General features: G+C 38.5%; 1 protein-coding gene across 1 annotated transcript in view; it reads right to left on the bottom strand.

The window, feature by feature from the left end:
* mrtfba (myocardin related transcription factor Ba) overlaps positions 1-15,304 on the bottom strand; it is a 176,106-nt gene that overhangs the window by 35,916 nt on the left and 124,886 nt on the right. The window contains 1 exon segment of the mRNA XM_052021269.1: positions 7,955-8,020. Within this exon segment, the coding sequence (XP_051877229.1) occupies positions 7,955-8,020 (66 nt within the window).

A 15,304-nucleotide genomic window follows, 5' to 3' on the forward strand; every position in this document is an offset into this window, starting at 1 on the left:
TCCACAAGCTGTATTTCAGTTCGCTATCCAGAAATGTTAAACATTATTTCTCTAGAGCAGTTCTATCCTTTGTATACCATGTGTTAGTATAAACTCTTGTATTACAGACTATTAACTTGTTACTCAGTAGAAACTTGAAGTGCATTGGTTAGTAGGTTAGAAACTCTTCTGTTAGTTATGATCTTAAATTACTGTGACAATCATTGAGTATTAGGTAATAATGTGAAAGGCAGAATATACACATCCTTTACAGTTGTTCTTACTCAGTAGACATCATTCTGCAGAAACATGTCATGTTCTATTGATCACTATTGATTTTATACCACTTACTTCCCAAACTGAAATGCAATGGATGGGAAAACGATGCAAGAAAGACCTGCATTTATATACTCATTTCATACTCTCCTTAGGGACCTCAAAGCACAGTATAGCTGATGAATTACTTTTGATGTTAAGGCTCGATGTAATAATGTAAAAAAATATGGTAGCTAACTTGTACACAGCAAACTTTCCCAAACAGCAATATAATAATGAACAGATATTTGCCTGGAAATTGGATTTCACATATCTGGTGTTGTAAATGGGTGCCGTGCACTAACGCTAATCAGAGAACATCTCTATAAAAAAAATGCAGGACTGGAGAAATTTATCTTTAAAAATTCATTAGGGGGTTTTCCTCCACTTTCTGCATTAAATGCAACATACATAATTCCCAAGTTGCCTGCAGGGATTGCAGCTGCTCCATCATTGCTAATGGGAAGCATGGCAAAGCCTGAAGGAAGCAGCTGGCTACCATAGAGATGAAGGAAAACAGAGGAGGGGAAGCATCATCTTATGTGCATTTGGCCACAACCCCAACCCCATTCCCATCACCCACTGAACTAGGGCTTGTAATTCTGCAGATATTGCTGCATGTTTTAACGCTGTGAATACATACAAGCACCACAAGACCCAGCAATGGATTTCTAACATAAGCAAGACTATTAAAAAATTCAGGGAAGCACATGCAGACAGCCAAATATCAATGTCCCAATGGGAAACCTTCCATTCATGTCTTTTTGTTAACTTACTGGGGCCTTACTCTTTGTTTCAAAATGAAGATTGTAAGTTGCACATTATTCCTTCAGTTTCTGTCATTAAGGCAGAGATGAGCAACATACATCTTGATTACATCACGTGTGAATTATGCCAGAAAAATGGCAGCCATGGAAGTGGGTGCAAATGTCAAAAAATGCACAAAACGTATTTTATCTGCAATCTGCATATACTAAAATCTGGTGCTGCACGTTCTACTTTCCAGTATAATATAGTTTAGTAATATTGATTTATGGGATAAATATTGGCCAGGACAACAGATATAATTCCAAATCGCTTCTTTGAAAGAGTGTGATGAGTTTTTTTCTGTTCATCTACAAGAGCAGATGGGCCTCAGTTTATCATTTCTTCAGAAAAACTGTACTACCATCAATGGTGTGGTATGCCTTCATACTCCACTGAATTCCAGTGCCAGCCTAGATTTTTCCCAAAGATGGGATGTGAACAATACAAATTATCTCAAAAAATGTTTCACTCCATGAATAATTTCCATATTTCATAAATGTGGTAATATAGAACAAAGGGAATGTTTGCAATAATGTTGAAACCAAGAGAATCAATGACACAAAAGGTGGTGATGCCAGCTGATAGATCATGGTGAAGTTCTGTTAAAGGCAGCTGCTCTATCAGGCAGAGATGTAAATTGAAGGAGATGAATAAAATAGAGGGGAGAAGTAAAAACAAATAATATTGGAAATGAGGGATAAACTGCAGATGCTGGAAAGCTGAAATAAAGAGTAGAGGAAATACTCAAGCAAGTCAGGCTGCTCCTGCGGATGGAGAAAAGCAGAGATAACATTCCGGGCTAATCTTTCACTGAAATGAGCCGTTTCTGAAACAAACTGTCATCAACCTGCAATATTAACTCTGTTTTTCTCTCTCCACAGATAGAGAATTGTGTTCTTATCTTTCTTATATGTTCACATTCATGTACTTCTGCTTATATCTCCTCCAGACAGATCACTCTAACAGGCCTTCACCATCTGACCTCAGATGCCACTACTGCCATTTGTCTCGTTAAATCTCTCTTAGTCTTTGCCCTGTTACAGATATTCCTTTTGTTCTCCCCAACCTTGCCTGTTCTCTGCAACTTTAAATATGTTTGATTTCTAACTTCTTTTAGTTCAGGTAAAAATTTATTGACCTGAAACATTAATACATTTTCTCTGTCCACAGACACTACATGACCTGCTGAGCATTTCCAACATTTTCTGTTTCTATTTTTATTTGTGGGTCTTTTTAAAAGGATGTATACACTACCCTGTGAACATGAAGACTATTTCATTTTAAAATCTGCTGAAATGAGAAAAGTGTCATTTAGAGGGTAGCCTGCACTGCACTCACAAGGCAGTGCCTTCAATGGTACATTTAAAACATTGATTTGAGAACTTGTAAGCTATTGGTTCATAGATTAGGTAGGAAATAAATTGGGATCGAAGGTCTTGGCACCTAATTGAAGCTTCATTTTAAGGAGATGACATGCAGTGTTTGTTTCAGGGTACAAGCAGGAAGTTGTGCGTTGGAATTAAGTTTGTTGGCTTTTAAAACTTGGTTGCAATAAGAATTCACAATCAAAGCGCAAATTAAATCCCACCTGCATTAAAAAAAGTTGGCTATTTCTCTTGGACCAGGTTTCAGAACTTAAAGTGTGATATTTAAATCAAAAAGCTTGAAAGGGAGAAAATTGTCAAGCGAAGGAGAAAGAGCAGGGATGTGGGGTGAATGGATAACTCTTTAAAGACAGCGGCAGGCATAATGTGCCAAATGGCTGTCTTCTGCGGGCAGTGTTAATTGAATCCATGTGATTTGCAGCAATTAATGTTAATCTTATTCAGTTGCTGTACATCTTGAAAATAACAGGTGATACAGATGTTAGGGTAGACTTTCACATGGCTGGAATGATAATCAAATATTTTTGATTCCTTTGACGATTTCTTTATAAGAGTGCAGGTCAATTGATACAGAAACTACATTTCTACAGGATGATATTCTTAGAGAAGAATATTTTTGAAAAAAACTCCAGGAGTAGCAGGTAATGTCAATTTGGACGCAATTAAATTAAGCGTCATTAGATAGTGTTCAGCAGTTGGGGACTCTCATTTTACAATTTATATGGGAGCAGGTTCAGGAAAAGGTGGGATCTAAAATCTTAGAGGAACTCACAGTATGGAATGTCCGTCAGTTTTTATTTACAGCGAACTTTGTTGTTATTTTAAGTTCTGAGACCCATTTCACTGCTTCTACTTATCAACAAGCAAAATACTACAGATGCTGGAAATATGAAATAAAATCAGAAACTTACTGAGAATACTCAGAAGGTTAGGCAGCATCTGTGGAATGAGAAATAGAGTTAATGTTTTAGGTGTAATGACCTCTCATCAGAAATTGACAGCCATTCACCATTTTCTCTCCACAGATATGCTGCTTACTTGCCGAAAGTTTCCAGCAAGTGCTTACTTTGCTTTTATTTCATGGATTCCAGTTATGATTTGTGGATTCCTGGAATATTTGTGTATTTATGAAAAAAGGCTTGTAAACAATTAACGTTTTGGCTCAAGTTCTTTGTTCTTCATCTCCTGGCAATCCACATTAAATACAGGAATTTGGCAAGTTTGTTTCCTAATTCAGAATTTTAGCACTTTAACCACGTGCCCTAACCAAACTCACCCACTTCTGGGGCAGGGTTAAAATTACCCCAATAGTGCAAGTTCGAGGTAATTCTATTATATAAGCAACATTTTAGAATCATGTGACTTACTTACTGAAATTGCATTCCTTTGGAATTTATTGCAAGCCATAACATGGAAAGGAAACTATACCTGTAGTTAGTCTTACTGAGAGTGCAAAATTGTTTGGTATTAAAGAAATGAAAATTGGTTATGTAGATATTTAAATGTGCACAGAAACCTCCACAAATACGCTTCTGAAAATGAAAACAATGAATTGCCCCTTAGACACCAATTACACTTACTGGATCTGGAATAAGATATAAAGCTTTATGTGGTCTTAAAATATCCTAAATATTCATGTTGTTTAGCACCATGTAATTATGTCCAACACCCACTCAAACTGGTATTAGTAGTTCATATTCAGCTTGCTAAAATGCTTGTGTTGTTTGTGTACATTATAGAAACCTGCTGACTTAATTTAAGTAACACAGAGCTTTATCAGTTTTCTATACTAAAAATGAGTCAAAAATGGCTACACAGAGCAAGTTAAGAAATAATAACAAGCATAATGGTGTAAACATAGGGAAAAAAGTCCCAAAGCAGTTTGCAAGGAGGCAATAACTAGTGCCTTTAATGTCCTTTGGGGAAGTGCTGGAGAGGTGTGGCCTGAACAAATGCAAAGGGGCAATAAAATGGACTGGGGGAGGAGCAAAAAGCCAAAGAGAGAAGGAATCATTGAGTAACATGGAGAAGGGTATGTGATTGCAGGGCATAAAAGATTCCAGAGGTTAAAAAAAAGTAATAGGCTCCGATCAATCAAAATGGACATGTAGACAGAGAGAGTTCAGGTTGCATGGGCACAGCAGAAGCAGGTGAATGTTATACATAGTATAACATCTTATAACAATGAATACCATCTAATCAACGAGATGCAGAGAATCACTAAATCAAACATCAAGGCACATAAAGCAGTTTCAAAAATTCATTAGCTGTCCTTTTAGCCAAATCTGTCGAGTTCTGTAGGTGGAGTAACTAATTCAGGGTCTTTCCGGATTCACAAAAGGTTCAATGGAAAAAGGCAACTTGGTTTATGCCATGTTTTTGACAGGCAGTGACATACCTTCTTAGGCTTTTTGTTTGCCCTCTCTAGTTTCCCTCCTCCTTCCAGAGAATATGATTACATTTAATTGATAGTTCCATTCTGACTGGGTAAATAACGAATAATGAGGTTGACAAACAATCAGTGATACTTGGCATTGGTACTATGATGTCCAGTATTACTGGGCTGTCCTTAATACATCTCTTGTTTAAGTTTTAATGTAATCCATTTTATTGGTCAGCTAGATACTAGACAGGAGCACTCCTCGCCAAACTTCAGTCTCTTAAGTCGTCAACTCTCAGTAGGGATATACCTCATTTGCACAAAACAGAGAATTTATGCACATGAGAATCTATGCCCATGCCATTTGTGGGAATGCATATGCATAAGAATTTTAAATGAATAAATGATATATGCAAATTGGACACTTCTGCACAGAAGTGTTTCAAACACAAAGACCTGAACTGAAAGTGTTAACTTTCAATACCCGAGGTAGATGCACTCAATTTTAGGTTTAAATTAGGAACAAATTACATCATTGCACTTACATACCAGGTATAAGAAAAACAAGAGACTTGAGTTTATATGGTTCATTTCATATTTCTTTCAAACCATTCCCAAGTGCTAATTAAGTAATTTCTGGAATGCAGTCACTGTTGTAATGCAGGAAATGCAAGCCTCACAAACACCAATGTGATAATTAGATGTTTCAATTTAGTGATCTTGATTGATAGATAAGTATTGGCAAGGACACAAGGGACAACTCCCTGCTATTCCTTAAAATAGTGCCATAGGGACCTTTGCTATCCACCCATGAGAGCAGGCAGGGCCTAGTACCTGATCTGAAAGATGGTACCTCCAACAGTGGAGTGTTCATCTGGATTCATTTGCTCAAATTTGCAGTGGAACTTGAACTCAGAACCTTCTAACTCAAGAGGTGAGAGTCCCTATTGAACCATAGCTGACATTGTGAAGAAGGGTATGTGAAAACCCATTTCTAGGCTACAGTACTAGGGATGTGGAATCATTTAATGATAATTTTCCAGACTCCCAACCCCAACACCCAGCCATATTCACTACTGACTAATCCAAGCTGGAATTTAGCTACAGGAAGCCATAGTTAGTGACCTGATATTTTGATCGGTAACATCAAGGGGAGGCCGGGTGCCAGAGCAATTGTGGTTTCAGAGATCACATAGAGATTAAATGACTTCCTGTTAAAAGACCAGGGAAGATTATTGATTGTCCTGACATAAAGACTGTAGAAGAGACATTGAGGAAGTCTGCAAATTTGTTTTTGTTAGAAATTGGAAATAATTTATGAAATCCCTTGTTTTAAGAATCAAGGGAGCATGGGAAGATTGTGAATTCCTTCATAATGGTCAGAGGGAGGTTGCTGATTTCCCATGAGTTAAGTAACTAGTAGAGGCCACTGGCTTTCCTGGTTGGCAAGCAGTTCGAAGAGAAGAAAAGCACAAGCTGTGGTGGACTCTTACACCTTAACATCAGTGTTCTGAGTTTTATATTAACTGGGCAGCGGCTTGCCTTTTGGTGCAGCCTCAAGTATAGCTAATATTATAGTGACAAGAAGTGAGGATTTGGGAGTTTCATTTTCAGGATTCTCTTGTCTTATCCTTTCTTATCCACCAGGATGGGGAGAAAGAATTAAAATCAAGATCTAAATTTTAGTTGGAAGTCAGGGAGGAATCAAGCTCTTAATGAATGATGATAATAAAATTTGCACCTCTGATCAATTCAGGGAGGGTTATAGAAAGTTGATGGGCTAGTTGCTACACTAGCCAATCACTGTAGGGTGGAGAGAAATTAAGTGTGAACAGAGGACTGAAGCTTCTCATTGCAAGCTGTAACAAATCATAAATATACACAAGAAATCAATCTTCCTGGCATGTGAATGGAATCCAATGCTTTAAAGTATTGTGCATTTGCACCCATGCCTTCCCTTCTCCTTGGAACCCCTCTTGCATGGCATTGAATTCATGTTTAACATGCATTGATTTCTTTCCTTATATGTTGTACCAAACAAGGGTGCACATATTTATAATTTATGAAATCCCTTGTTTTAAGAATCAAGGGAGCATGGGAAGATTGTGAATTCCTTCATAATGGTCAGAGGGAGGTTGCTGATTTCCCATGAGTAAGTAATTAGTAGAGGCCACTGGCTTTCTTGGTTGGCAAGCAGTTCAAAGAGAAGAAAAGCACAAGCTGTGGTGGACTCTTACACCTTGACATCAATATTCTGAGTTTTAAATTAACTGGGCAGCAGCTTGTCTTTTGGTGCAGCCTCATCAAGTATAGCTAATATTATAGGCGGCATGGTAGCGTAGCGGTTAGCTTGACGCTATTACAGCGCCAGCGATTGGGGTTCGATTCCCATCGCTGTCTGTAAGGAGTTTGTAGGTTCTCTCGAGTCTGCGTGGGTTTCCTCCGGGTGCTCCGGTTTCCTCCCACATTACAAAGATGTACGGGTAGGTTAATTTGGGTTTAAAATGGGCGGCGCGGACTTGTTGGGCCGGAAGGGCCTGTTACCACGCTGTAAATAAAAATTTTTTAAAAATATTCTTTTCTCAAACATAACAAAGTACCACCATGCATCAATGTAGGGGAATAACCTAACTTTAAAAATATTTCATGTAAAATAGAATTCCTAACTGTGTAAATGCAGCAGGTCATGAACAATATCATGAACTCACTCAAAGACCACGAATTTTCATGTTTCAACACAACAAAGTGTACATTAACCAATGACTTAAATGGCTGTGTACCTACAAATCTGCCAGCTGTGTAAACAATGAAGAACTTACGAAATGCCTTTTTTTTAATGCAATACAGATCCTTGTCATTTACAAGTTTGGAAAAGGTTACTCATCATCAGTTAAAAACAGGATGTCCCACCATTATCTGGAGTGTGATTAATAATAACAACCTTGAGAGTAAACTTTGCAACAAATTAAAAGATTTACTGCTTCAGTAAATGGGGAAGGATCCAGGAAATTCACATCAAGATCATCTTTTAAAATACTTGCTTTTACTTGGCTTATATATTATGTTTATTTACAAGAAAGATGCTTACGTGGCATGATTCCCTGGTCCACCAGCTGTTCTCTTGTTCGTCTCTGCTGTAGCCTTAATTGAAGTACTGCCAGGGAAAGGAAGGAAAGAAATGCAAAGTCAATAAAGGAAAACAGACTTATGACAGCCCTTAAATAACCCATCAATAGCTTGGTGAATGGTACATATAACTGGAATTCAGTTTCTCTGATCACTGTTATAGTGATCATTCACAAGAGGTTATTAACATGATTAAGCGGCCAAATGCTAAAGTGGTCGCCCTCATTTAAAATAATCAGTGAGGTATTTGTTGCATTGATTAGCTGATAAGAATGATGCCTCTAACAGTCTACTGTTTCAGCGGGGAAAAGAATTTCACAGCCTGCTCAATTCTTGTGAATGGCCGTTCCAGAAGTATAATCAACAATGTTCCTGTTGCCTGTGTTTGCAAAACTGGATAACAAGCACAGTACTGTCATTTTTTTTCCAGGTTCTCAGCCATCTCTCTCTCTCATACACACACACACACACACAAAGTTGATGATTCACTGGGAAGGGGTATTATCAGCATCTGTCATTTAATGCAAATGACGAGCGAGTTTAAGAGTTGGATACTCAAGGCACCTCTGTTAAATCCAATCCTTTGATACCTAAGAAAAGCACGTATTTGCAATGTGTGCCTAACTAACTATTCATTTTAAATCACTGTGACCAATCGTACCTCACCTCGCAATAAACTGGGACAGCAAACCAGAAATATTGCTGGTGTTGTTAGGTTATAATTTTTTATTAATATTTTATAAATTTTTTATTTTATAAATAACCTTAGCAATTTCTATGGGATGTTTTTCTGATTATCTCCCACAAATGGATAATTTGTGTGAAGCCTACTTACAGGTCCATCCATGCTTCTGTCAAAGATACTGTAGCCATTCCTTTGAAGTATGGTCATTGATATAATGTCAGTAATCATGCCAAACTATTTTTGCAGAGACAGCATTAAGATATATACAAAGATAATCTATTTTTTTTAAGTGATAATGGGTGAGGAATAAATGTTGCCAAAATTCTTTCATTCTTCTTTGAAAATGGAATCACATGAGATGGTAAGACAGGGGCTTGGTTTAACATATTATCTGACTAACATCACATTGGTCAACACATCATTGGCAGCTTATCGTTTATGTTTAAATCTCTGGCAGTAGACTTGATTACATAACTTTATGATTTAGAATGAGAAAGATTAAAAGTACCGAAAATAAGGTAGAAGTAAAGCAAATTACAGTGTTCCTGACTTCATAAAAGACAATTTAGGGAGTCAGAGTTGTACAGCACAGAAATGTGCTCTTCAGCTTACTATGTTCATGCCAACTTTTTTGCCCATCCCATTTGCCTGCACTAAGTCTGTATCCTTCTATGTTTTGCCTATTTAAATGCGTGTCTAATGTCCCTTAAACATAATGATTGTATCTGTCTCCACCACTTACTCTGGCATTGAGTTCCAGATGTCAACCACCATCTGCGTAAACAAACTTTCCCTCAAATCCCCTTTAAAACTCCTTCCTCTCACCTTGAACCTATGCCCTCTTGTTTTTGTTACCATTGCCATGGGAAAAAGATTTGGACTAACTACCCTATCTATGCCTCTTATAACGTTATATACCTCAGTCAAGTCACCATCAGCTTCCTTTGCTCCAGGGAAAATAAACCCAGCCTATCCAATCTCTCCCCATAATTAAAGTCCTCTATTCTAGGCAACATCCCAGTGAATCTCCTCTGCACTCTCTCCAGTGCAACCACAACCTTCCTAATAGTGTGGACTCCAGAAATGCACACAATGCTCCGGGTGCAGTCTAACCGTGTTTTGTAAAGTTGCAATATAATGTACCAACTTTCACATTTTATGCCCTGACCTATGGAGTCAAGCATGTGTTCTGTCCTCTTCAGCATCCTATCTACCTGCGTTGCCACTTTCAGGGAACTTTGGACTTGAACTACAAGATCCCTCTGTTCATCAACATTCATTAGCACCCTACCATTGACTGTATATGTGCTTCCTCTATTTGACTTCCTAAATGCATTACCTCACATCTGCTAGCACTCAGTCCAGCTTTCCACCTGATCTGCATTTTGCTGTAGCCTTAGACAACCTTTCTCGCTATCCACAACACAATCAACTTTTATGTTATCCACAGACTTACGAATCATACCTTTTGCATTCATATCTAAGCAAACAACAAGGGACTCTGCTCCGATTCCTGCCACAGACTTCCAATCAGAAAAGCATCCTTCCACCAATATCCTCTGCCCCTTGTCACCAATGTTACGGATTAGCTTGCTATTTGGTGAATGTCCCTTTAAGACATAGTACAGTAGTGTGTGTGTGTGTGTGTGGTGTGTCATTATGACAACAGCAGAAGATAACGACGTGTTGATGTTTTGGTTCAGTCAGAAAAGAGAGAGAGGGAGAGAGACACACTGCCAGCTGGTCTCTGTATTGATGGATGAAAAACAGTAACTGTGTCTGTCACTACAGTCCACGTATGGATCTTTGGAATAATCCAGTGGAGTCCACTTTGTCGTTAACCTGTAGAAGAAAACAGGGTATTTCTGTGAACGGCCACATCTCAAATGCCTTTCGGGGTGGCAGATACTTCAGAACAAGGCAGTGGAGATCATCATTGACTGAGGTGTCGTATGGGTTCCATCGTGGAACATTTGGATTTCGTAATTTCTCTCTATTCTCTCTCTACATTTTCTCTTTAGTCAACAGTGGTTTTGCAAAAGCCTTTGCTCATGTTTCACCTTATGGCTTGCTGAACTGAACTTTGAGAACTATTGCTGGACTTGGAGTTTGGGAATTTGCCACACGCACACTTCGAATTTAGTTTTTGGGGTTAATGTTTAACATCCAACATTTTTATTTTTTTTAATCTTTCTTATTATCATAAGTAGTTATTAATAAAATAGTTTCTAACACTTATACATGACTCGGTGTGTTTCTTTTGTTGCTGGTACATGACACCAAGCTAATTTTGGATCCAATCAGCCAGCTTGCCTTGGATCTTATGTGCCTTAACTTTTTAGACCAGCCTACCACATGGGGCCTAGTCAAATGCCTTACTAAAGTCCCAACAGACAATGACTGCTGCTCTGCCTTCAATCTTCTCAGTTATCTCCTCAAAAAACTTAATTAGCAAAGCAGGATTTCCCACACACAAAACCATGGTGACTGTCCCAGGTCAGCCCCTGCCTTTCTAAATGTGCATAAATACTATCCCTAAGAATTTTCGCTAATAATCTCACAACCACTGAAGGCTCACCAGCCTGTAGTTACCTGGCTTATCCCTACTGCCCTTCTTAAACAAAAAGAACAACATTAACTCTCCTCCAGTCTTCTGGCACCTCATGTGTAAGCTCATGAAGGTGCAAAAATCACTTAGGTCCACAACTCTCTCCCCCTCTGCTTCCCGTAGAACTTAATAGGCAAAATAATTCACACTGTTCATGGAGCTTCCTCCTCTAAAAAGCAATTTAAAAAAATTAGTAGTAGACGACCGTATGACCCCTTGAGCCTGCTCCACCATTCATTAAGACTGACTGATCTAATACTGGCCTCAACTCCACTTTCCTGTTTGTTCCCCATTATGCTTGATTCAACCACATCCAACAATCTCTCTCTCAGCCTCCATAGCCCTCCAGGATAAAGAGTTACAAAATTCATGGCGCTCTAACAGGAGAAATACATCCTCATCCTCGTATTTATCAGTTTTGAGTGCAATGGGTCAAAATCACCTGAGATGCTGGACCTAATTTCACAATTGGTTCACTGATTTTTTTTCTTAAAATTGATTTGCTTAGGCTGCAAAATCCATAGGAAACGAAGTTTTATGAGTAAACTGCTCTGCTTTTATCGTTAGTCAACACACACAATAAGGTGGGAATCTTGGCTGGAAATTCACTTTGTTAAAAATATAATTTCAATGCTCACTGAAAGGCCCACACCCATATTTTGCATTATAAAACAAAAGGTGAAAATCAATGTCTTGGATTTTTGTTTGATGGATATCTTCAGCAATTAAACCCATATGGATCCATCTTTGGTATTGGTTTATTATTGTCACTTGGTAGAATGAAAAACTTGTCTTGTATACTGTTCATACAGATCAATTCATTACACAATGCATTGAGGTAGTACAGGGTAAAATTAATAACAGAATACAGAGTAAAGTGTCACAGCTACAGGGAAGTGCAGTGCAGATAGACAATAAGGTGCAAGGTCATAACAAGGTAGATTGAGAGATCAAGATCCAATCTCATCGTATGAGGGAACCGTTCAAAAGGCTTATCACTGTGTGATAGAAGCTGTCCTTGAGCCCTCAGGCTCCTGTATCTTCTGCCTGATGGGAGAGGGGAGAAGAGAGAATGACCCGGGTAGGTGGGGTCTTTAATTATGCTGGCTGCTTTACTGAGGCAGAGAGAGGTATGGACAGAGTCCACGGAGGGGAGGCTGGTTTCTGTGATGTGCTGAGCCATGTCCACAACTCTCTGCAGTTTTTTGCGATCCTGGGCAGCGCTGTTGCCATACCAAGCCGTGATGCATCAACAGGAACCACCACATTGTTAGAGGTCAAACACCTAAATTGTACCTTGAAATGGACTCTACATGTATGGAGTTATGGATATTTATAAACAGAGACAAGGAAACTAGGTTCCTACTGTTAAAGCTTTAAAAACAGAAAATGGTGGTAACACTTAGCGGGTCAGACAGCATCTGTGAAAAGAGAAACAGTTAGATTTTTTCCTTTTAAAGATCTTGGAAATTGCTGTAGGAGAATTTAAAATATTCTAAGAATTTTTTTGGGTCTCTAACAATATGTGTACACACACCCTTATAAAAAAAATTTTTTAAAGTACCCAACAAATTTATAATTGGTGTGCACAGGACACAATGATAAGCATTGTAATTGATGTTAAATACATCAGATCAAAATTAGAATTAATCACTTCCCATATCGAACTGTTCAAAAGAAAACGCAGGAGAGACATGAAAAACGGTTCCAAATCCCTATCCATCCAGAGTATTATGTGATAAATTGCATTAAAGATCAAGCTTTGTACTACTGTTGAAACTGCATACATTAATTTCAAAGAAATCCTGACTCTTGAGGTTACAATGATGAGAGGTTATGTTGAAAAATTAAATTCCATTTCGATAGGACTATATGACATGGGCAGATGCCTCACCAATAATGCAATGTATGAACAGTTCAATCAATTGAATTTCCACATTAACGCCATTAAACATTCACGTCCAGAAACTGAAAGGTCTGGCCTAGATTGCATTAAGGATCCAGTGTGCAGCAGGTCAAAGAATGCACCTGTTTGAATGGTCACAGATGGTGCTAACCATACATGACAGAAATGCAAATGACAGAAGCGATGCCCAGCTGTGGATTCATTGCACATGCCAGGGCTCCTCCATATGTTCATGTATCAGGAACACAGAGGACCTGAAAGGAATTCATTGATTTCATGTAACTTGCTGCTAGTCCACTTTTCCATTATGTTTTAAATTGACATCAAATTTCACAGTGATTAAAATTACTCTGCTCTGGAATCCACTCCATAGGCATCAAAACATAGGTTTAATATTAATTATGCTTAAAATAGGAATTTCTAGCTAGCAATATATCTCAGTTACATAGTCTAATGTTAACTTGGTTAGTTATGGCGAAAAATAATTGACTTACTTACTTAACTGCTGTTCCTACTCTAATACAACCATTTCTATATACCTGCCTTTTCCCATTGCAATACTTATTTTATTGCAATATTACATATTGCAATTTCTGCTTGAAACACATTTAATGTACAGATATACTAGTTTAACCTAAAACTTTTCAACCAAGACTTTCACCTTCTGATTGATCAACAAACCAAATCCAATGTGCCTTTTAGTCAGAATTGTGTGCAAATCATGTTGCTTTTCAGGATGGTGAAATGAAAAATGCAACATCACTTGTTGCTTCTGCCAATGTTTTTTTTAAAGAGAGTGGAAGATTGGGATAATTAAAAATTAGTTGCATGAAAGAATAAATTTGCTGAATCTCAAGTTTACAGAACTTTGCAAACTAAGTTATGGAGAAGGATGTGTGGAGAATGATGAATTCTAATCTCCACCAAGGAATCGGATAATTCTTTGTGTACAAAAAAAGATGACAAGTGGTAAAGGATTTTCTTCAAATTTTAACATGCTATAATGTTATCATCATTCAGATGTTTTAAATAAAGGTACTTGATCAATCTAGATGTTTGTTGTTTCTTATATAAATTCTCATTTTTAATCGCAATTGTGTTAATTTTCATGTGATTGAAGCAGATTAATTCATACTCAGCACTTAATTTTTTTAATAAACTGGGCAGATTTATTGCAAAACACATGTTAAATTAAGATTTGAGAACGTTTGAAACAACAGGAGCAGACCTCACTGCATAAAACAAAATGAATGAACTGCTCTGTGTACCTTAATATTTGCCGATGATAAATAGTTGCCTCTCACTTGACACCAAATCTCAAAAGGCCAGTGGAATATAAGAAGGATATGGGGCCGGGCTGCAGGTGAGGCTGAAACAACGTGGATACAAGACCCCGCCCCAGCATACTACTAGCTAACATCCAGTCCACTGAGAACAAAGTTGATGAACTAAGGGCAAGACTGACTTACCAAAGAGAACTGAGGGACTGTTGTGTACTATGTCTCACTGAAACGTGGCTTACACCTGCCTCACCTGACTGTGCTATTCAACCTGAGGGCTTCTCAATTCATCGAATGGACCATACAGCATCCTCAGGCAAAGTTAAAGGTGGAGGGGTCTGCTTCTTAATCGATAACTTGTGGTGCTCGGATGTGACGGTCCTGGCCAGCTCCTGCTCACACAGCCTGGAATATCTAATGGTGAAGTGTCGACCATTCTATCTGCCAAGGGAGTTCACTTCAGCTATCCTGATGGCAGTCCACTTCAGCTATCCTGATGGCAGTCCACATCCCACCACAGATGGACATGAAGCCTGCACTCAATGAGCTATACTCCGTGGTCAACAACCTTGAGACAGGATACCCTGAGGCCCTCTTCATTATCGCAGGTGACTTCAATCAGGCCACCCTCAAGAGTGTGTTATCATAATACTACCAGCACATCTCCTGCTCCACCAGGGGTGCCAACACCCTTGACCACTGCGATACAACCAAAGATGCCTTCCAAGCCACCCCTTGTTCTCAATTTGGGAAATCAGACCACCAGGCTGTGCTCCTTCTCCCTGCCTAAAAAAAGAAACCGAAACGGGAGGATCCGGTACAGAGAGTTGTGC

Source organism: Pristis pectinata, chromosome 8 (genome assembly GCF_009764475.1).
Source record: "Pristis pectinata isolate sPriPec2 chromosome 8, sPriPec2.1.pri, whole genome shotgun sequence".
NCBI classification, from domain to species: Eukaryota; Metazoa; Chordata; class Chondrichthyes; order Rhinopristiformes; family Pristidae; genus Pristis; species Pristis pectinata.